The sequence below is a fragment of the Delphinus delphis genome, chromosome 2, assembly GCF_949987515.2.
Source record: "Delphinus delphis chromosome 2, mDelDel1.2, whole genome shotgun sequence".
In the NCBI taxonomy this organism is placed as follows: domain Eukaryota; kingdom Metazoa; phylum Chordata; class Mammalia; order Artiodactyla; family Delphinidae; genus Delphinus; species Delphinus delphis.
In genome coordinates, this window is record NC_082684.1 from 50475859 (window position 1) to 50500093 (window position 24235).

Here is a 24235-nt window from a genome sequence, read left to right on the forward strand (position 1 = left end):
GGCCCATTTGTCTGGTTGGGAAACTTTTTACTGGTGTCATTCTTGGATTATCTTCCACATGCACGTGGATCACATTTCTGTTTGCCTAGCCCACAGATCACAACTCAGATGCCTGTAGAGACTAGGCAGGTTACATAAAAGGGTGAAGAGTGCCAGCTGGGGAGTATAGCCAACTGGAAACGGGATGGCATATTTTTCTAAAGAGGCAGCCACTACCCCACTGCCTGCTGATTATTCCCTTGCAGGAAGCATCAGGGCCCAGTGTTGCCAGATCTTTGTCAAGAGAAGCTGAAAATCCAGATTTTTATATGAAATCTCTTAATTTTAAAATATTAACAACAGTTTAAAAAATTTAAATATAGCTTTGGTTAAACAAAATGTGTCTTCAGACCTGATTTGACCCAGAGAAGGCTTCTAACCTCCTTAGCCAAGAATGAAACTTCCCATTAACAACTTTACTCTCCTACAAGAAAATACAATCACAGTCCAGTAGTTTGACAGCCTAGCAGTTTATAGCTGGAGTTCAGGAAGAGAGAGAAAAGTAAAGACACTCTATATAAGCCAAGATCTTTGCCCTCACTGATGGAAAGATTGGAGAGATACAAGCATTTCCCTATCTTACCTTTATCCCAAGTATTGTACGTGGGAATGTGGGTGTGGCCATTTATTTTATATGTATATATATATATATATATATATATATATATATATTTTTTTTTTTAAGTACGCGGGCCTCTCACCGCTGTGGCCTCTCCCGCTGCGGAGCATAGGCTCCGGACGCGCAGGCCCAGCGGCCACGGCTCATGGGCCCAACCGCTCCGCGGCACACAGGATCCTCCGGGACTGGGGCACGAACCCGCGTCCCCTGCATTGGCAGGCGGACCCTCAACCACTGCGCCACCAGGGAAGCCCTAGAGATATTTTTTTAATTGAAGTATTTCTGATTTACAATATTAGTTTCATGTGTACAATGATTCAATATTTCATGTGTACAATGATTCAATATTTTTTATATATTATGCTCCACTTAAACTTATTACAAAACACTGGCTATATTTCCCCGTGCTGTACAATATATCCTTGTTGCTTATCTATTAGAAAAGATTCTTGATTCAGTGGATACTTAGATTAGAAAAATGGTTGAGTGGATACTAAATTTTCCAACTCTGCCATTATGATTTTGCCAAAATGACAAAATGGTGCTTGTTTTAAGGTAGGATAATTGCTCTGCTACTGATCTGGAACTGAAGCGTGGCACAGACTTTTTTTTGGCAACCTGTTCTTCCTTTCCCTTCCTCACTGCTAGTGGCTGGGAACAATGTACTGTAATTCATGTGTGTTCTCAGCGTCTTTAGTGGGATGAAATTTATGTTAATGATAAAGTTTCCAGAGTCTTCAACTCAGGAAAGCTTAAGGTCTGGGGATCTTTTTTGGGCTGCTGATGAGTATGGCTGGCCCCAAGGGCAGATCCGGGTTTTGTGGCGCCTGACACCTCCACACCGCCACAGTTTGGAGGACACCATTAAGAAAACAATGCAAAAATATGGGAAGTTTTACCAAAACGGTATGAAATTTTTGTGAACACATAGGGGCTCATGCAAGTGAAAGACCTTTAAGTTCAAGCTTGATTAACGTTGCCATCTGCCTTTTTTGGCCCTACTGTGTGCTAAGGGCTTCCCACTCCTCACTTCTTTCAGTCCCCACAGCACCAAGCTATGAAATTGTTACATATACAGAATAGCCATGTAAACACAAATACATTAAATATCTTGTCCAGCCGGAAAGCCCCTTTCTCTACAAATCCCTATACTGCTTCCCATGACGGAGTCCTGGGGCTCGAGGAGTGGCATCGAGTCAGGATTGTCTCGGGAAGATCGAGAGGAGGGAGAGTGTGTGTAAAACGCAGTCAGTGAGTTGCGGAGTCTGTCTGGAACGTGCACCCAGCAAGCGCCCAGGAGACGCGCACTCTTGCGAGGAGGCCTCCGCTCCCGGCCAGCCCCTTTGCCCTCTCCGCGGCGCGCATGCTCCGTGCGGGGCTGCTCCAGCTACACGGGATAATGAGCGCGGGGCGGAGGGGGGTGGCCGAGCCGCGCTTGCTGGGACCCGGAGCTTGGCGGCGGCCCTGGGGCGCTGTGCGCGGCTGCTGAAGGGGCGGCGGCGGTGGTGGTGGCCAACGCTGTGCGCACCAGTGTGGCTCTCTCGCCCGACGCGCGCGCCCGGTCTGTCCCCAGGGCCCTCTGGAGGTGACTCGGGTGGGCCGGGCAGGGCGGCGTTGCCGGTTGGGAGGGCGGAGATGAGGCGATGAGGAGACAAGCCGCCGCCGCCGCCGCTCTCTGCTTGCCGCGGCCGTAGCGGGAGTCCGAGGAGGGGAGAGGCCAGCTGTACCCCCGTCGGGTTGCGAACCCAGACAAAGGAGGAGGAGCCGCCCGAGAAGCGGGCCAGCGCCGCCGGGAAAGGAGGCCACCGCTTCGGTCGCAGCCGGGGGCCGTCCGGGTTCACGGGCCGCCGCGCTTCCTCTGCGGACTCTGCACTAGGCGAGGCCGCGGGGCCGAGGAAGCCGCCCCCGGAGCCCCCGCCCGCCCGCCGGCGCCGCCTCCGAGCCGCCTCGGCCGTAGCCGCGGCCCGGGCAGGAGGAGGCGGCGGCGGCCGGCGAGGCGAGGCGGCCCGCGCCCTGTCTGTCAGGCCACCGGCCCGGCCCGTTTCGGCCCGCGGGCCGCCCCCGATGCGGAGGCGCTGCCGCCGGGGCCATGCAGCAGGCGCCGCAGCCGTACGAGTTCTTCAGCGAAGAGAACAGTCCGAAATGGCGGGGACTGTTGGTCTCGGCCCTGCGGAAGGTCAGTGCTGGTGCCCGTGCGGCCGCGGGGCCCCCAGGGAGGTGCCGGGGCAGAGGCGGGAGGCAGGCGGGCGGGGCGCGCGGGCCGCGGCCCCTCGGACGCTCTTACGGGGAGCTACACGCCCTCCCCGCGCTCGGGGCCCGCAGGCCCAGCACTTTCTCTCCGGCCGGCGATGGGGGCGCGTGATTGCCTGCTGCGTCCAAAAGGACGTTTTCTCAAGTTCTTGCTTGGACCCGGAAGAAAGGTTTTGTTATGATCATAAAACTGGATTTCACGTTGCAGTCATTTCGTCAGGCGACTTCCGCCGTTGACCAATTTGTTGTCCTCAGGCTGGATTCGGGCAAGAGAAAGTCCCGCTGGTATTTAGACAGTTTCTAAAACAAAAGCACATTTCTAGCCTGTGTAATTACTTTTAATTTAGTTCCTTGGGGCTGTTCCCTTAGTCGATTTGCTCGTGAAGGGTGTCCACTCACCTAAGAGGTGGTGACTTTTTTTTTTGTAAGATGGATGTGTTTCTCGAGAAATGTCAGTGAGCCATGATATTGCTTTGAACAATTCTTGAGGTCAACTTAAAGTGCCTCCTCCCTTCCTGCAAAAGGCGTCCCCCCTGTTTACGAGAGATTTCCCTTGTAGAATTCGGTCAGTTTCTTCACTGAGTGCAGTTTAGCACTTAGAATCATTTTAAGGGGACGAAAAAGGAGCAGCTCATAAAAATCTTTTAAGTTTGGGTGCATCACTAGGGTGCATCTCTCCTGTAGATGGTGTGAGTTTTCGTCTGCATTTAGGTAATAATCATACTATCATTTTTATAATAAAACCTTTTGTAAGGTCAAGGCATTTAAAGAGTGTAAATGGGTGCAGGAGAAGATACCATACCTACTGAGCGTGGGTTTTCCTTGCCAGTGATTCAAACTTAGTCCCTTCTACCTTTTGTGGAAAATAACCAAGAATAAATTTTAAAATAATAAAGAAAGAATAAACATTAATTTAAAAGGCTGCCCTTGGAAAATAAATCTTCATACGTTAAATTTCTACAAGTGAAAGGAAGTAGTATATTAAATTAAAAACATTTTCCTCATTCATTCAGAGTTTTAGTTTTGCCATTATTTTCATAATTCTTACGAAGAGATACTGCCTCCCTTGGGCCAAACACCAGCTAGTATCTTTTTAAAGAATTTGGTGGAGGTGGCTAGGAGCAGCTAGACAATTATCATTTCACAGGTATATTAGGTGTTAAAAGTATTAAATTGACCTTCCTTTTGTGGGCAGCCCGATTCTATAAGGAGAAGGAAAGAAATGGAAAGTGTGCTGAGTGGTGATAATGAAAAGCAAAGGGGGAAATGCTTAGATAGTAATTAAATCTTCCACCACATAGAAAGAAGTGTTGAGTACGGTTATCAGGTAGGCCTGTATTGTTGGCAGTGTGAAGTAGGTCTCCACCTACTAGTATTTTCTGGTAGCAAATAGAATTTGATTATGTGTTGCATAACTTATTCAGTAGGTAGCTTTGACCCTAATAATCCGTCATGCACAAATACAGATTTGTATCTTCAGGTTAGCCTGGAAACAAAGCCAGCATTAGCATCCAATCCTAGTCCATTGCTTTGAGTCTGGTATTTTGCATTTATGTGTTGTGCTTGTTTTCTTGGAACTCAGATGCCTTGTAGATCTCTATTTTCTTATTCCACAGTTCTTGTACATCCTTTGCTTATGGAATAAATACAGCAAAGAAAATCTGGTCTTTTGAGGTGAATTCATGAAGCAGTTTCTATTTAACTTATTAATTTACTGTTATTCTAGAATTGAGGTATATTCCTACGGAAGACACTTTTTATGTTTTTGGAAAGTTTTTGGTGTTCATAATTCAGATTATGTTCAGTTTTGTGGTATTTGTGGTATTGCAACATGTAGGTTTGTAGTGCTTGCTAAGAGTTTTAGTTCTTAAAGAGCTCAAGGTTCACTCTTTGAAGGATGAGTTAAATTCTGGTCTATACTTGCCACCCTTGTCTTTGTACACTGAGAATTCCTGCCACTTATGGGGAGGCACTGTCTTCACATTCAAGGCATCTAGAATTTGGTTTCCTTCTACCAGCTGACCAGATTGTTACAAAGACTGCTAGGATTAATAGTAGATGCAGCAATAGTATTAGACTACTAATATTTTTCTCCTCCAGTTGGTGTTGCCATCAAACATGTGTACGCTAGTTTCATTTAACATTTATTGAACACATTTTAGGTACTTGGCACCAAGCTGGATCCTAAGAATACAAACATGAATAAAAGTAAAGGCCTTGCTCTAAAGGTGTTTACCATCTAGACTGAAAATTATAAACTTTGAGGTTTTGGTTTATGTAAATGAGATAGCAGTTATGAGCTCAAGGTTTTGTAAGGAATATCTCTGTGTTTGAAAAGAACAAGGTTGTTTAATTAACTCTGTGAGGTTAGTTCACTTGGGCATCTTGATGGAACCTCCAAAACTGTTAAAATATAATTTTCAGAAAGGTAAAGTCACAACTCTCATACCAATGTGAACGAACATGTATCAGTAATTTTGATTCAATTTACTACTTAATGAGGGAACTCATGAGATCTTAGAACCACTTCAAATGAAAATTGGAGGAGGTAGGTATTTATAGGCAACTTAATAAAAGAATATTAAAGTAAGATTTTGGGGTTGGACACAAAATTTGTTAATGTCCTGCAAGAACATAAGCAGTAAATTTGGGATTGTCTTTCCTGCTGATTAGGTTTTGCATCTGTACCAGACAAAAATCTCTAAGTTAATCTGATCAATTTGTAAAAGAGCCCAGTCAGTAGAAAGTAATCAAAGGTTCAAGCGTAGCTTGAACTGTGCTGAAGAACACCTAGTTATCTCTTTTGCTTATTTTCAAGTTTTGGCTGATTTTTCTGGAAACCAAAAAATACATATATTTGATCAAGTTACTATTACTGACTGAAAACGCAAGGGATTTTTTTAAACCAGCATTAAATATTCATTTCACTATGTAGAAGAAACACGAGCATTGAGAAATAGATTTAAGAAAAAATAATTTTGGAAATAGAAATGTGTTGTTCTTTAACTTTTTGTTTTGTTGTGCTGCTGTTCTTTAACTGTTAAAACAGAACTTCACCTAGGACATTTAAGTACATACAGAACTACAAAGGGTAAAGTAGAGCTAAATGACACTGCTAATGGATAATACATGCATTGTTAACATTACTGCTAAATTATGTATCTTTCCTAAAAGAGCCAGAGACATAAATGCCTTCATCACTATTCCCGGAGAAGATTGAAGCTATCATATTACTCGGAGGAAAAAAGAGTGTGGGATATATTTGTAAATGCAGCTTATTACCTGTGTCTTTGAAATGCCTGTGGTACTTTGTGCATGTGCTATTCGATTGTATGCTGAGAAAAATCAGTGTAGGCATTCTATATGTGGGAAACATGCCTTAAAATCATTTTAGCAGGTATTTTAGTCCCTGGTATTTCCGTGGTAGATGCCTTTTCTGTAAGGCCTTATTCACCAGGCTAGCCAAGGAAGAGAAAATGTCTGTCGTTATTATCTGTAGTTACAAATGTCACAGAGAACTAGAAAGAATTGGTAGAGTTACCTTGTTCCTGAGTCTAATTTCATTCAGGTTAAATATTGACCTCCCACCTCAACCATTATAGTTTGCTCTTAGATATCTGTTAAAATTCAAGAGGTGTGAATGTTTGAGTTAATTAATAGCAGTCTGTGGCGGGGTGGGGGGGTGGGGGAAGAAGGTTGAGGGTTTTGATTCAGAACTGCTTTTGTGAAATCTGAAAGAGTCTAGTGTTTATGCCTTTGTACTAATATCTCTTGGAACTATTTTAGAAGATTGTGCTGGATCTTTCCTGGGGCCCAGAAGAAAAGCCTGGGGGTCCTTTGAGAAAATGAAATTGGTGTTACTGATATAAGAAGGTCAAGGAAGGCTTCTTTAAGGAAGTGACATTCATGCTGAGCTCTGGAGGATATATTCAGATATTTATTGAGTGCCTCCTGTGTGCCAGGTGCTGTTCTTGGTACTGAGGTTGTAGCAAGGCCTTGGTCTCATAAAGCTTCCATTCTAAATGGCTGTGGCAGAGAGGCCTGGGAGAGGCAGACAGTAAAGAAGTTAATTATCTGAAAGATCAATAGGAATTAACAAAACAAAGAAAGGGGAGAAAGGATTTGAGCCCTAGGGAAAGGTAAGAACATGACTTGATTTAAAGAACCAAGACCAAGTGAAAAGGAGATGAGGACTTCCCTGGTGGCGCAGTGGTTAAGAATCCGCCTGCCAATGCAGGGCACATGGGTTCGAGCCCTGGTCCGGGAAGGTCCCACATGCCGCGGAGCACCTAAGCCTGTGTGCCACAACTACCAAGCCTTTGCCCTAGAGTCTGCAAGCCAAGCTACTGAGCCTGTGTGCCACAACTACTGAAGCCCGTGCACCTAGAGCCCATGCTCCACAACAAGAGAAGCCACCACAATGAGAAGCCTGCGCATCACAACAAGCCTACGTGCAGCAACGAAGACCTAACACAGCCCAAAGTAAAAAAATAAATTAATTTTTTTTAAAAAAAGGAGATGAGCTAGTTGAGAGACTCTAGTGTAGACCCAGGTTAAGGTCTTTACCTGTGAATAGGAAGGCCTATAGGGTTATTTATGTGACAAATTAATTAGATGAACTTGATCAAACTTGCTTCTTTGAAAAGATCACTCCAACTAAAAGGAATAGGAGAAACTATGATTTTTGTGACATGAGGCCTGTTCTGGATTTCCTAAAGCCACTGAATATAACAGTAGAACTCTAGGGAGTCATTTGGAATTATTCCAAACTAATAATGACCCAGACTGACCCAAGGGGTTCAGCCAGAACTGGATGAGCATTAGGAATGCGTTTTAGCTTGCTGCATTTAGCTTCGTCTCAGCCATGATTTAGTAGTCTTCTTCTATTTTCAGGTTAATTTTGGTATGGTATATTTGGAGCAATAATATTCCATTAAAGTGTTTTATGCTGAGTATCCAAAGCATTACTTGTGTTACCACTTGACATAAATCAAGTGTATATCTTTTTATTAACCATGGCCTTTCTTTCAAGGGAGCAGTAGTTTGATTATATCCTCTGTTAGCCTGCATATTCGAATCAGGAAGGAATTTTAATGGAAGTAATGGATTTAGCATTGTCTCATGGAATCATGTTAAAAATTAACAACCTAAAATTCTTTTCTTTTTTTACATAAGAACATATAGTAAGTAGAAAGCTTTTGAAATGTGTAAAGTGTTATACACTTTACATTTTAATGTGTAAGCAACACAATGAAAATAACATCAAGATCTAGATATGAGCACTACTATGATCTCCTCCAAGTAAAGTTTTCATTACCCCAGTTTTCTTCATTAAGACACTTTGTAAACTCAAATACTGCTTCTTACTTACATAGCACTTTGTAATTTTTTTTTTTTTTTTTGCCGTACGCGGGCCTCTCACTGTTGTGGCCTCTCCCGTTGCGGAGCACAGGCTCCAGACGCGCAGGCTCAGCGGCCATGGCTCACGGGCCCAGCCGCTCCGCAGCATGTGGGATCTTCCCGGACCGGGGCACAAACCTGTGTCCCCTGCATCGGCAGGCAGACTCTCAACCACTGCGCCACCAGGGAAGCCTCTGGTAATTTTTTCTTAATGGACCCATTAGCAGCATTTAATAGTTTATCTCTTCCTCCTTTTTGAAATCTTTTCCTCATTTGGCTTCCAGGACACCAAACGCTGCTGGTTTTCTCCCTCTCTGACTACTCCTCCTAGTTCTTCTCCTTTGTTGATCTCCTCATCTTCCCATCTACATCATCCTGACCTCCCTGGAGCTTAGTCTTTGGACTCCTGTTTCTATTTACAGTAGATTTCTTGGAGATCCCACCCAGCCTCATTGCTTCACATTTCATCTCTATCTGATGGTTTCCAATTTATAATTCTGGCTCAGGTGTCTCTCCTGAGTTTGGATATCCAGTTTCTTTCTTAACACTTCCACAAAGATGTGTGATAGGCATCTCAACTAATACTGAGCTCTTTCTCTTCCCCTGAAAACTTGCTCCTTTTGTAACATTTCCAACATTAGTAAATGGCTACTCCATCATTCTAGTTGCTCAAAATATTGAGTTATTCTTGAATCCTGTCTTTCTTTTATAAACCATATCTAATCTGTCAGCAAATCCTTTTAGCTCTACTTCACACTATAGCAATATTCAGTCACCATTTCTCACTCTTCCACTTCTACCACCTGGGAACACTCTGGGAGTATCAAAGTAGCCTCTTAACTGGTCTCCTCTCTTCTACCCTTGCCCCATTCAGCCTTTTCTCAACACAATAGAGATAAGTGGGATCATGTCACTCCTTTGCTCAAACCTTGTTCAGTGCTTCTCAGAATAAAAGTCGAAGTCCTCCCAGTGGCCTGCTAGGCCCTCTGCAGTCTGGTATTTCCCCCACTTCTCCTTTTACCTCACTGACCTCATTTACTACTGACCTTTTTTTGCTCTACTCGTGCACCACACTGGCTTCCTCGTACCTCCAACACATAGACATGTTCTAGTCAGGGCTTTTGTATTGTACTTGGAGTTTCTTCTGCCTAGAACAACCTTCCTGCAGATAAAAACATGAGTGGCCCTTTTACCTCCTGTAAGTCTTCAGACAAACATCATCTTGAAGAGGCCTTCTCTTGCAGCCTATCTGCACCTCCTGCTTCCTGGACATTCATATGTAAATGTTCACAGCATGTCCCAATCCAAGCTTATTATCATCTTCCCTAAACTTAACGTCTCCAGTATAAATGATACAGTACTCAGTTCTCAAGCCAGAAACCTAGGAACCTAGGCATCATCTGTTCCTTCCCTCTCACACCAGGTTCATGTCTAATCAACACCGAGTCTTGATTCGTTCTCTTAAAAGGAGTTTTCTAACTTTTTTGCTATGTATCCCAAAAGAATTTTTGAAAAATTTGTACATTTTTATGCTGACATCTAAAAATTTTCATCTTTAAGTTTAGTTTCAGAAGATATAGTTTTATATGTTTTGTAAATACTGATGTTTTAAAATAAAATAGTCCCGTTAGTCTTTTAAATGTACCCCAAATACACTACCAAATGTAAAATAGATCACCAGTGGGAAGCAGCTGCATAGCACAGGGAGATCAGCTCTGTGCTTTGTGACCAACTAGGGGGTGGGATAGGGAGGGTGGGAGGGAGACGCAAGAGGGAGGAGATATGGGGATATATGTATACTTATAGCTGATTCATTTTGTTATAAAGCAGAAACTAACACACCATTGTAAAGCAATTATACTCCAATAAAGATGTTAAAAAAATAAAAGGGTAAGATAATTTTAAAAAAATGTACCCAATGAAATACACACCGTTCATCCTTTTAAAATACACGACAAAGTGCTTTTTTAATGGTTGGAAATTTACATTGTTCTTTTTTCTCTGTGAACTTTTCATTCTAGTTTCTCCACATAATTATATTCTAATATAATATTTATTTTATGTTTAAAAGTCTTTGATCCCTCCTTTGTATTTATACTTCTTTGCAACAACAAAAATGTCTATATACTGAATTTTTTAAAATTTCCCCAATGACCATAAAGCTTTAAAACTTCCTTTTGGGTTGAGTTATTAGTAGTCCATAGTTGATCAAAAGAACATAAATGTCATGAATTTTGAAAAATAATAATCATAAAGCCCTGACTTGAAAAATGACTTGTTACCTGATCTTTAGAGTTATTCACTTTTTCATTTTCTAGATTTTCTAGGACTTGTCAAATGACTGATTATTATTACTGCTACTTTTTCACTTTTTTTATTTAGAAGTACCTTGTTTAGTCCAATATATCCAAGAAAGATTGGGAAAATAAAAATAGTATTAACTTCAATATACCTTAGCCATGGCAATATTTACTCATAAGATGTATTTTACCTTATCACACTTTTTTGTTGTTGTTGTTTGTTTGTTTGTTTGTTTTTTGCAGTACGCGGGCCTCTCACAGCTGTGGCCTCTCCCCTTGTGGAGCACAGGCTCCGGACGCACAGGCTCAGTGGCCATGGATCATGGGCCCAGCCGCTCCGCGGCATGTGGGATCTTCCCAGACCGGGGCATGAACCTGTGTCCCCTGCATCGGCAGGCGGACTCTCAACCACTGTGCCACGAGGGAAGCCCTACCTTATCACACTTTTTAAATACATTTTCATTGAATCCATGGAGCTGTAGATCTAGCTTATTGTATTAATTTTCTGTTGCTGCATAAGAAATTATCAACAACTTGGTGGCTTAACACAACACACATTTATTATCTCACAGTTACTCTAAGTTAGAAGTCCAGACATGGCTTAGCTAGATTCTCTGCTTTGGGTCCCATGGGCTGAAATCAAGGTTTTGGCTTGGGCTGCAGACTCATCTGAGGCTCAGGGTCTTCTCCCAAGCTTATGTGATTCTTAGCAGAATTCATTTCCTTTCAGTTTCCTGTCTGAGGCCCTCAGCTCCCAGAGGCTGCTGCCATTCCTTGCCATATGACCCTCCCTATAATATGTCAGTTTGCTTCTTCAAAGCCAGCAGAACTGCATCTGCTGCTGTCACTTGTCTCACACTTCTAGACCCTCTTTTGAAGGACTCACCTGATTTAGGTCTGGCCCACCCAGGGTAATCTCCCTTTTGATTAACTCAAGATCAACTGATTACAGACCTTAGTCACCTTTGCCATATACGGTAATATTATCATAGGAGTGATATCTCACCCTATTCACAGGTCCTGCCCACATTCAAGAGGAGAGGAGTGTACAGGGCATGTATACCAGGGGTGGGAATCTTGGAAGCCAGCCACCTTAGAATTCTGCCTACTCATTTTATGGAAAATATCCCCACATAACCTAATTGGTAAAGTCAATTTAGTTGTCAAGCCAACCAGCCTATTGTATTTATCTTGTTCAAAGTCTAACTTAATTTTTCAGTTCAAATGAATGTGTTAATACATGTCACATGCCAACCATCTCACTTCTGAATTCAAATTGTAAGATAGATAGATAAGGTGTGAAAACTTGCTTTGAATTTTTTCTCCTGAATGAAATAAGATGATGTTGCCTGTATTTAGTTTTGTTTGTTTGTTTGTTTATGGCTGCTCTGTGCAGCACTCGGGATCTTAGTTCCCTGACCAGGGATCAAACCCATACCCCCTGCAGTGGAAGCGTGGGGTCTTAACCACTGGACCGCCAGGGAAGTCTTATTTAGTACTTTTTAAATATGCTTTCTTTTCTTTGTTCTCATGAGCTTTTCCCTGCATTATAGTGTATTTTTTGACAGTAGGCTAGGGGATAGAAAAAGCAAGGTTAAATGAAAAATATTTATCATTGTCTCCTTGTTTTGTGTCATAGAATTTATTCATTTATTTATTTATTTATTTATTGTACTGCAGAGCAATGCACCATAATGAGATTCAGGATAAGTAGGAGATCTGCCTTTCTTCAGTTAAGTGGGAGGAGGGCAGTTGTGGAGATGTGGGAAAGGAGAACCTCCTTTATTTACTCCTTGAGTGCAAGTACCTTGCCGGCAGATCTTCTTTAAGAAAGAGTGCAAATAGTAGTTTTGGTAGTATGCTGAAGGACATGGGCATTTGGCCCAGGGAGTCTTAAACTTTGACTGAATACTTAGTGATCTTTTCCCCAGGTCACAGGAAAAAGAGCCACTATTAATTTTTTTCAGTTTTATTTTTTTCTCTTAAGTTTTTCTTAGGTCTGTGGTACGTGCTGCAGTTTATCTGCTAATGAGTAGTGCAAGATTGTAAAGTAAATGAACAAGAGATATAGAGGTTTTACAGGGAGAACTGCTTATGATACTTTTTGTTTTTACTTACAAACATGTGCCTATAGTTTTAAGTTTTATAGTCATTTTTATTAACATTCTTCTTGCTTACTATGATGAAGTGTAAGTATCTTAACACTTCATATTCTTCTAAGAGCACTGTGACTTCCAAATGCTCTGCCACTGGAACAAGTTGGGAACCATTGATCTAGCCTGTACTTTCTTGGCCTGATTGTATGGGAAGGTACTTACAGTTCATTTGCCATTTCATTCCAATCAAGGAAAATTTTAATGACAAAACTTTCAGTTTCAGCTAATAGTCTTTCCTGTATGTTTTGATTGTTTTATGGTAAGCCCTTACCTAATATTAAGCTAAATAGAATGAGATTCCTGGCCTGTAGTTTCTGTATTTTAAGTAAACCCACCTTGGGGACTTCCCTGGTGGCACAGTGGTTAAGAATTGGCCTGCCAGTGCAGGGGACACAGGTTTGATCCCTAGTCCGGGAAGATCCCACATGCCGCGGAGCAACTAAGCCCATGCGCCACAACTACTGAGCCTGCGCTCTAGAGCCTGCAAGCCACAACTATTGAGCCCGTGTGCCAACTACTGAAGCCCGCACACCTAGAGCCTGTGCTCTGCAACAAGAGAAGCCATTGCACTGAGAAGCCCGCACACCGCAACAAAGAGTAGTCCCTGCTCGCTGCAACTAGAGAAAGCCCGCGCAGCAAGGAAGACCCAATGCAGCCAAAAGTAAATCAATCAATCAGTCAATCAATCAATCCACCTTGAAAACCTGTCAAGAAAGCACCTAATTAAGAACACTAAATCTAAGTGGGAAGGGAAGTGAATATTAATAGACAGTGGGAATAGAGGAACATACAGTGGGAATCCCCTCATTTATAATGTTATATGGGATAACTGAGTCTTCAGGTACATATCCAATGAAATAAAACCAAAGTTAATGGACTTCTTAATTTTTCCCAGTCTCTGAATTTCAGCAAGTTCAGGGAATCTGTTTGCTACCATGAATTTATTTAGCAGCTGTTTACTGAGTGCTTGCTTTATGCAAAGCATGGTGCTAAATTACCTTTGTGTTAGGAATAAAGGAGTGGGGAAATAGGAAGAGACCAAAAACATAAGAAATAGTTCCTGACCTTAGTTTATAGTGTACAACTGTGGTTTCAATTCTTGATTATACACCCTGATCAGAAAAATGCTACCTCAGAATATTGATTTTTATATTACTTTAAATAACTTATTTGAGAATTAACATACAATAAACTGCACATATTTAAAGTGTACAGTTTGATAAGTTTTTATGTATGTATACTTAAGTGAAACATTCATAATAAAGATAGTATAGCCTTCAGCCCATAGATTTCCTTTTGACTCTTCGTAATTCTCCCTCCCATCCCTCCTGACCTCTAATCCACAAGCAATCACTGATTTGCTTCCTATAACTATAGATTGCTTTTTCTAGAGTTTTTTGGTAATGGAATCACACAGTATATATTGTTATTTTTGCCTGGCTTCTTTCACTCAACATAATTATTTTGAGATCCATCCATGTTGTTGCATACATCAATAGTTCATTCCTTTTTGTTCAGTAGCATTCCATAGTGTGGATATACCACTTTTTTTTTTAAAGATTTATCATTTATTTATTTATTTTATTTATTTTCGGCCGTGTCCAGTCTTAGTTGCAGCATGCAGGATCTTCGTTGAGGCAAGCAGGATCTTTTGTTGCGGTGTGCAGGCTCTTTGTTGTGGTGCACGGCCTTCTCTCTAGTTGTGACGTGTGGGTTTTCTCTTCTCTAGTTGTGGCACACAGGCTCCAGGGCGCGTGGGCTCTGTAGTTTGTGGCACGAGGGCTCTAGTTGAGGCGCTGGAGCGCAGTAGTTGCGGCACGCGACTTTAGTTGCCCCGAGGCATGTGGGATCTTAGTTCCCTAACGAGGAATCGAACCCACATCCCCTGCATTAAGGCGGATTCTTTACCACTGGACCACCAGGGAAGTCCCTACTTTTTTTTTTTTTTTTTAATCCATTCACTTGTTGATGTACATTTGGTTTTCATATCTTGGCTGTTAAAAATAAAGCTGTAGGGCTTCCCTGGTGGCGCAGTGGTTGAGAGTCCGCCTGCCGATGCAGGGGACGTGGGTTCGTGCCCCGGTCTGGGAGGATCCCACATGCCGCGGAGCGGCTGGGCCCGTGAGCCATGGCCGCTGGGCCTGCGCGTCCGGAGCCTGTGCTCTGCAACGGGAGAGGCCGCAACAGTGAGAGGCCCGCGTAACGCAAAAAAAAAATAAATAAATAAAAAAATAAAGCTGTAAACATCTGTATACAAGTCTTTGTATGGGCATATAGTTCCTTTTCTCTTGGGTAATTATCAACGAGTGACTGGATCAGGTAGTGGGTGTGTTTAACTTTTTAAGTAACTGTCACACTGTTTTCTATTTGAACTGTTGTACAGTTTTACATTCCCACCAGCAACATATGAGAATTCCAGTTCTTCCTGCCAGCACTTGGTATTTAAATTTATTTCTAGCCATCCTAATCGGGTTATTATACTGGTATCTTGTTTTAATTTGCATTTCCCTGATGATTAATGATGTCAAGCATCTCTCCTGTCCTTATTTGCCATCCATATATCTTCTTTGGTGAACTGTTTGTTCAGATCCCTTGCCCTTTTTTGTTAAGTTGTTTGATTTCTTATTGTTGAGTTTTGAGGATTCTTTATGTATCTAACTATAAATCCTTTATATACAAAGATTTTCTTTCAGTCTGTAGTTTTTTATTCTCTTAGTATTACCTCTTTAAAAATAGCAATAGGGGCTTCCCTGGTGGCGCAGTGGTTGAGAGTCCGCCTGCCGATGCAGGGGACACGGGTTCGTGCCCCGGTCCGGGAAGATCCCACATGCCGCGGAGCGGCTGGGCCCGTGAGCCATGGCCGCTGAGCCTGCGCGTCCGGAGCCTGTGCTCCGCAACGGGAGGGACCACAACAGTGAGAGGCCCGCGTACGGCAAAAAAAAAAAAAAAAAAAAGGCAATAAATCTTTATTGGGATTTTTTTAACAAAATAATTTTAAAACAAAAACCCCAACATGTAAACAAGAAAGTAAATAAAGTTAATTGGCATTATTATATATATATATACATCCAAGGATCAAAACAAATTCTGGGTTAACATTGCATAATCCAGTAAAATGTTTTGAACCATCAATGTTCAGGGTAACTGTATTTAATACTATCAATAATGATACCTTATCTTTGAATACTATAAAATAGTTTATGGATTATAAACTATATAGTTTAGGTTTTCATTCTTCCCATGAATCCATATGCCACATGTATACTAGTCCTAAAATGTATTTATGTTGTCACTATTAGTCCAAAATATCCATCATCCCAAATTAACCAGGTTACAATTATCCGATCTCCAGAATTTTTATGGTGAGATGTGCTAGAACCCATATATGACAACTTCATTTTTCGAAACCTAATTCTAAATTCTGTCTAATCTGCAACTTACTCATTTCTTCTCACTTTCTATATATACATTAAATACTATAGCAACTTCACCTTAGAAAGTATAGTTAATACATTAATACGCATTTAGTCAATAATTTCTGACAGAGTTATAGCTTATTTACCAAGAGAAAGTGCTAATTTTTGTTTTAAAATTTAGTTCAAGTATTGTCATAGTAGTGTTATTTAATTGAGAATGATGGCTTCAACTTAGAGCGTTCAATGTACACATTAATATAGTTTAAAATTAAAGAATTAAATTATTCCTATGGAGAAAATCTCAGTTCTTGAAAGACCAAAATATATTGTTTTATTACTATAAAATGTTATTAGTTCATTGTCTGATTCACTGATTATATTCAATTCACTCTTAATATTATCTTTTGAAGAGCAAAAGTTTTAAATTTTTAAAACTTTGCATGAACGAGCAAAAAAATCATTTGTCTGTATTTGTGTTTTTATTTCTGGATTCTCTATTCTGTTGCATTGGTCTTTTGTCCTATCTTTTAAAAATTTATTTATTTTATTATTTATTTATTTGGCTGTGCAGCATGCAGCATCTTAGTTCCCTGACTAAGAATCAAACCTACGCCCCCTGCAGTGGAAGGGCAAAGTCCTAACCACTGGACTGGCAGGGAAGTCCCTATTTTCGTATCTTTACATCATTACCACACTATTTGGATTATTGTAGCTTTATAAAAAATCTTGGAATCAGGTAGTTTTAGCCTTCCGACTTTGTTCTTTTTCAGAGTTGTTTTGGTTATTCTAAGACCTTTGTATAGCCATAGGAATTTTAAAATTAGCCTGTCAATTTCTACCAAAAAAAAAAATCCTGGAATTTTGTTGAATTTATAGATTATTTGAGGGAAATTGACATCTTAACAATATTGAGTCTTTAAACCCATACAGTTTAAATTTTCATTTATTTAGGTTTTTAAAAATTTCTATGAGCAATATTTTGTAGTAGTATATCTTTAGGATGAAATTTGCCGCTTTTTCTTTTTAAATTGAATTTTAACTCTTACAACAAACAAAACTTACAGTATTCTTAATTGGTGTTTGAGGCACTTGCATCCTTGCAGAAATCTTAGCAGTGGAATAAAGAATTTGACATAAGTAAATACACAGACTGTGTATCCAGAGGGATTTATTTCTACATTGTACCAGAAACTCAAATGATAGTTGATTGAACAAGTGCACTAGCAAGATTTTTTTATTTGATTGTGAGTATGGGGGACTGAAAAAATATATATATTAGGAAATAGCATTTCCAAAATTTGTCAAACCTAGTATTTATCAATTTAAAAAATAAAGTTTAATGCTTTTATATGTGTCTATGCATGAATATATAGTATTATGACTATTCTGTTTACAGTGTGTGTATAAGGAAGTACCTTCTGGCAATTTGAAAATACGGTGTAACTAAAATACAGGTCTGACTTGTTAATCTACTGTTAAAGATTGAAAATTATTTTAATTGCTCTTTTTCTGACCAGTCTTTCAGAAAAATCTGAAAATGAGTTTGTTCTGATGTGGTAATTTTATGTTGATTGTCTCTCAGGGTGCTGAGGTAGTAAATACTGTGAAAGTACAAAATATGGTTATCTTTCATTGTCATCTTGATGTCCTTATTAGTATTTATGTCTGGGATTTTTTATTTTTGCGATACGCGGGCCTCTCACTGTGTGGCCTCTCCCGTTGCGGAGCACAGGCTCCGGACGCGCAGGCTCAGCGGCCATGGCTCATGGGCCCAGCCGCTCCGCGGCATGTGGGTTCCTCCCGGACCGGGGCACGAACCCGTGTCCCCTGCATCGGCAGGCGGACTCTCAACCACTGCGCCACCAGGGAAGCCCTATGGCTGGGATTTTAACACTGTATATTTGTTTTTATGACTTTTCATATTTGCAGTTTAACAAGTTTAGTATAAGAAACTCAGATGCTCAGTGTTAAGGTTGCTTTGTAGGTTATTTACTAAAATCATAATCATAGAAAAAAATCCATTAGACATTATCTTAATTCTCATGCACAGTCATTTTTACTGATTAGGGCCCTTGGCTTTTATGGAAGGGTGTTATAACAAACAGCCTTATGAACTCCAAGCTGAACTTCCAATATAAATGTTTATTTTATATTTTTTAAAATGTCTGTTGATCTAATAGAAATACATGGTAGGATGTAATTAAGTTTCTTCTTATTATATGAAAGAAGTGCAGGTTGTAAGAGGAAAGATTTATTTCTCCCAAATCTATTTGGAATTTCTAAAGAAATATAAAGCCAGGTTTTTTGGATGTTAGTCCTATATGAATTTCTAATTGCCTTATTTAAACTCTTCTTATCCAGACTTCTTGAAAAAGTAGTTTTTAATTATTGTCTCCAGTTTCATGTGTCCTTCCTCTTTCTCACTTCCCCACTTATCATGTTTCCTTGTAAATTTCTTTGTATTTTATCAAAATTATTCACGGAAAAAAAAAAGATAAATAGCTCTATAAGGCTTGTTACGAAAAAGAGCATTACCTCCTCACTATTCACAACATTTTTTGCTTCCTAGAGGCAGTCCCTTTAATTTTTCAAAATGATTCATTTCAGTATTCTGTGTCTCTAAGGAAAAAAAGTGCTTCTATCGCTACTTATGACTTTTCTGTTTTGGGCATTATATGTTGATTTCCTACTCTGGAAGGTAAGGATTTAATATTCTTCAATACACATATACATTCCCCCTCCAACCACATATACTTCCTGTCTCTCCTCCCACCCCATGGTTATATCTTAATTTTGGTTGGATCAGTATTCAGAGTTTATAGTATTATAACCATAAATAATGACCATATACTATACTATATGTTATTTATAGTTAAACCACTTTTTCTTACTACCTAACCTTTTACTGAAGTTAATAATTGTCTTGTTTTCTTGTTTGTGTATTTTCTGTGTATTTATTAATTTAAGCTCAAACTCTCTACCAGTTGTTTAAATATCCTCTCAAGAGTTTTAGATCCATCAGTTACTCTGATAATTTCATCTTCTTGAGATAGCTTCTCTTAGAGCCTTCTGATCTGCTCTTATCAGACTGGTGACCTTTATGCCTGTTGTATAGCTCTCATCTTATAATTTTCCCTTACTTCATCCTGGGCATTCCTTTGGCTTTTCTTCTGTATTGGTTCCTTTGTTTTTTTTCCAGAACTGTCACCACTGTAGTTCTTTTTTTTTTTTAATACATCTTTATTGGAGTATAATTGCTTCACAATACCGTGTTAGTTTCTGTTGCACAGCAAAGCAAATCAGCCATATGCATACACATGTCCCCATGTCCCCTCCCTCTTGAGCCTCCCTCCTGTCCTCCCTATCCCACCCTTCTAGGTCATCGCAAAGCACCAAACCGATCTCCCTGTGCTATGCTGCTGCTTCCCACCAGCCAACTGTTGTACATTCGGTAGTGTATATATGTCGATGCTACTCTCACTTCGCCCCAGCTTCGTGCTCCCTCCCCATGTCATCAAGTCCATTCTCTATGTCTGCCTCTTTATTCCTGCCCTGCAACTAGGTTCATCAGTACCATTTTTTTTTTTTAAGGTTCCATATATATGTGTCAGCATACGGTATTTGTTTTTCTCTTTCTGACTTACTTCACTCTGTATGACAGACTCTAGGTCCATCCACCTCACTACAAATACCTCAGTTTCATTTCTTTTTATGGCTGAGTAATATTACATTTTATATATGTGCCACATCTTCTTTATCCATTCATCTGTAGATGGACACTTAGGTTGCTTCCATGTCCTGGCTATTGTAAATAGTGCTGCAGTGAACATTGTGGTGCATGTCTCTTTTTGAATTATGGTTTTCTCAGGGTATATGCCCAGTAGTGGGATTGCTGGGTCATATGGTAGTTCTATTTTTAGTTTTTTAAGGAACCTCCATACTGTTTTCCATAGTGGTTGTATCAATTTACATTCCCACCAACAGTGTCGGAGAGTTTCCTTTTCAACACACCCTTTCCAGCATTTATTGTTTCTAATTTTTTTGATAATGGCCATTCTGACCGGTGTGAGGTGATACCTCATTGCAGTTTTGATTTACATTTCTCTAATAATTAGTGATGTTGAGCATCTTTTCATGTGCCTCTTGGCCATATGTGTGTCTTCCTTGGTGAAATGGCTGTTTAGGTCTTCTGCCCATTTTTTAACTGGATTGTTCGGGTTTTTTTGATATTGAGCTCCATGAGCTGTTTGTATATTTTGGAGATTACTCCTTTGTCTGTTTCATTTGCAAATATTTTCTCCCATTCTGATGGTTGTATTTTTGTCTTGTTTATGGTTTTCTTTGCTGTGCAAAAGCTTTTAAGTTTAATTAAGTCCCATTTGTTTTTATTTCTGTTACTCTAGGAGGTGGATCAAAAAAGATCTTGCTGTGATTTATGTCAAAGAATGTTTTTCCTATGTTTTCCTCTAAAAGTTTTGTAGTGTTTGGTCTTACATTTAAGTCTTTAATCCATTTTGAGTTTATTTTTGTGTATGGTATTAGGTAGTGTTCTAATTTCATTCTTTTACATGTAGCTCTCCAGTTTTCCCAGCACCACTTATTGAAGAGGCTGTCTTTTCTTCATTGTATGTTCTTGCCTCCTTTGTCGTAAATTAGGTGCCCATATGTGCGTGGGTTTATCTCTGGGCATTCTGTCCTGTACCATTGATCTATATTTTTGGTTTTGTGCCAGTACCATACTGTCTTGATTACTGTAGCTTTGTGGTATAGTTTGAAGTTGGGGCGCCTGATTCCTCCAACTCTGTTTTTCTTTCTCAAGATTGCTTTGGCTAGTTGGGGTCTTTTGTGTTTCCATACGAATTGTAAGATTTCTTTGTTCTAATTCTGTGAAGAATGCCATTGGTAGTTTGATAGGGATTGCATTGAATCTGTAGATTGCTTTGGGTAGTATAGTCATTTTCACAATATTGATTCTTCCAATCTAAGAACATGATATATTTCTCCATCTGTTTGTGTCATCTTTGATTCCTTTCATCAGTGTTTTATAGTTTTCTGAGTACAAGTCTTTTGCCTGTTTAGGCAGGTTTATTCCTAGGTATTTTATTCTTTTTGTTGCAGTGGTAAATGGGAGTGTTTCCTTAATTTCTCTTTATGATTTTTCGTTGTTGGTGTATAGGAATGCCAGAGATTTCTGTGCATTAGTTTTGTATCCTGCAACCTTAACCAAATTCACTTAATACTTCTAGTAGTTTTCTGGTGGCATCTTTAGGATTTTCTATGTATAGTATCATGTCATCAGCAAATAGCGATGATTTTATTTCTTCTTTTCCAATTTTATTCCTTCTCAATTCCTTCCAATTTGTAGGCTTTCTCTAGTTGGGGCGAGCGGGGGGCTACTCTTCGTTGTGATGTGCGGGCTTCTCATTGTGGCATCGGCAGGCGGACTCTCAACCACTGCGCCACCAGGGAAGCCCGGCAGGCGGATTCGTAACCACTGCACCACGAGTGAAGTCCACCAATAATGTTTTTTATGAGCCTTCTTGTACATGTCTTCTGGTAAACGTTTGTGCTTATTGCTCTAGAGCAGTGCTGTCCAATTGGAATATAATATTAACCACATATGTAATTTAAACTTTTCTCATAACCACATTAAATATATACGAAGACACAGATGGAATTGATTTAAATAACGTATTTAACCCAATAAATCTAATCATTTCAGCATATAGTCAACATAAAAATTATTGAGATATTTGACATTTTTTGTGTGTGCTAGATCTTTGATGTCTGGTATGCATTTTACTCTTATAGCCCATCTCCAGTTCAGTAGAACTACATTTCATGTGCTCAGTAGCCACATGAGGCTGGTGTCTACTGTATTGGACTGTAGAGTTTTAAAGGATATAAAATATTGAGTAGTAGAATTACTGGATCATAGGGTATGCCTATCTTGAACTTTAGTAGTTGATGGCAAAGTTTTCCAAAGTGATAGAGCCATTTTGCACGCCATTGGTAGTGTGTGAGAGTTCCCATTTTTCTACATAATCAACAACACTTGGTATTATCACACTTTGGGTAGTAATTTTTGTGTTCTGTTTAGTAAATCCTTTTCTGCCCTGAGGTCATGAAGATAATTATCTATTATCTTGTTTTATATTATCAGAACTTTATTACGGCTATTTATTTAATAGGTCTAAAATCAACTAAAATTGATTTTTGTATCGAGTGTGAATAGGAGTTGATTTCATTCTTCTCCATATGGGTATCCAGTTGTTCACTATTCATCGACTTGCCCCAGTGTCCCTCAACAATCCTCCCCCTGCCCATAATGCCACCTTTGTTGTACATCAAGGGTCTGTATATCTGTGGGCTTGTTTCTGTACTCTCTGTTCTGTTCTTTTCATCTGTTTGTCTGTCATTATATCAGTATCACATTATTAAATACTGTAGCTTTGTAATAAATTCCAATAATAATTGGAGCAAGCACTTATATTTCTTTAAGAGTATATGACTGATTTCTTAGCTTTTTGTATTTCTATATAAGTTTTGAAATTATCTTTTCAATTTTAACCAAACATACTCTTTGGTTTTGACTGTGATTTTATTAACTCCATGGATCAGTTTGAGGAGAATTGATATATTTACAATATTAAGTCTGATAATTCATGAACATGGTATTTTATTTCATTTATTTAGATCTTTAATTTTTCTCATAGTCTGGTTTTTCTCCCTAGGAGTCTTGTACTTCTTATCTAAGATTTATTCCAAGATACATGTTATAATGTTTATTCTATTGTAAGTGATGTTATTTTAAAAATTTATTTTCTAACTTTGTTGCTGTTACACAGAAATAACATTTTATTTTTATGATTTGAAATAATTTATGTGTACCATATTTTTATTTTCCTTCATGGGTGTATTAGTCTGGGATCTTTAAAGAAACAGAAATACACACACACACACACACACACACACACACACACACACACACACTCTTATAGAGACAGAGAAGTGCAGATCTGCAGTCAGTAAGCTGGAGACCCAGGAGAACTGATGGTGTAATTCTAGTCCAAGTTCTAGTCCAAAAGCAAAAGAAGACTGAAAACCTGTCAGGCAGAGAGAGAGAATTCTTTCTTACCCAGCCTTTTCTACTATTCAGGCCTTCAGTGGATTGCATGAGGTCCAGCCACTCTGGGGAGCGCAATCTGCTTTACCCAGTCTACCAGTTCAAATGTTAATCTCATCCACAAACGCCCTCAGAGACACCCTCAGAAATAATATTTAACCAAATATCTGGGTACCTGGTGGCCCAGAAGTTGACACATCAAATTAACTATCACAGTGGGCAATCAAATCATCTGCAGATTTGTTTCTTCTTTTCTGATTCTTATACTTTCATTTTTCTTGCTGTACTTCACTGACCAGGACCTCCAGTACAATGTGGAATAGAAATCATAATAGCTAGTATCTTTGCCTTTTTCCTAATCTCAAAAGGAAAGCTTTCAATGTTTTACCATTAACTATGATGTTTCTTGTAGATTTTTGTAGATATCTTTTACCAAATTCAGGAAGTTCATTAAGAGATTTGATTATGAATGAATATTCAAAATTTTATGTGCTTTTTCTACATCTGTTTAAGATCATATTATTTTTCTCTTTTATTTAATCTGTTAACATGGTGAATTACTTTGCTTGATTTTCCAACATTAAGCCAACTTAACATTCCTAGGATAAATCCAGCTTGGTCATGTTGTATAATTTTTTTTAATATATTACAGAATTAAGTTAGCTAATAGTTTATTTAGGCTTTTGTTTCTAGGTTCATGAGTGAAAACGAGCTGTACTTTTCATCTTTTTGAGTTTTTATATCAAGGCTAGCCTCAAAATAACTTGAGAAGTCTACTTATTCTTTTACTATTTTTCAAGAAAGCTTGCTTAATTTAAGATTGTTGCATTTCTTCCTTGAATGTTTGATGAGTTTGTCAGTGAAGCCATCTAAGGCCATGCAATGAGCTATAAAAGCAAGTCTTAACATATTTCAAAAAAATTGAAATC

At 39.5% G+C, this 24235-nt stretch overlaps 1 protein-coding gene across 1 annotated transcript in view; it reads left to right on the forward strand.

The window, feature by feature from the left end:
* Window positions 1-2536: 2536 nt before the first annotated feature.
* Window positions 2537-24235, forward strand: part of SOS2 (SOS Ras/Rho guanine nucleotide exchange factor 2) — a 99697-nt gene continuing 77998 nt past the window's right edge. The window contains exon 1 of the mRNA XM_060004596.1: window positions 2537-2834. Coding sequence (XP_059860579.1) covers window positions 2748-2834 — 87 coding nt within the window. The 5' untranslated portion in view covers window positions 2537-2747. The remainder of the gene's footprint in view (window positions 2835-24235) is intronic.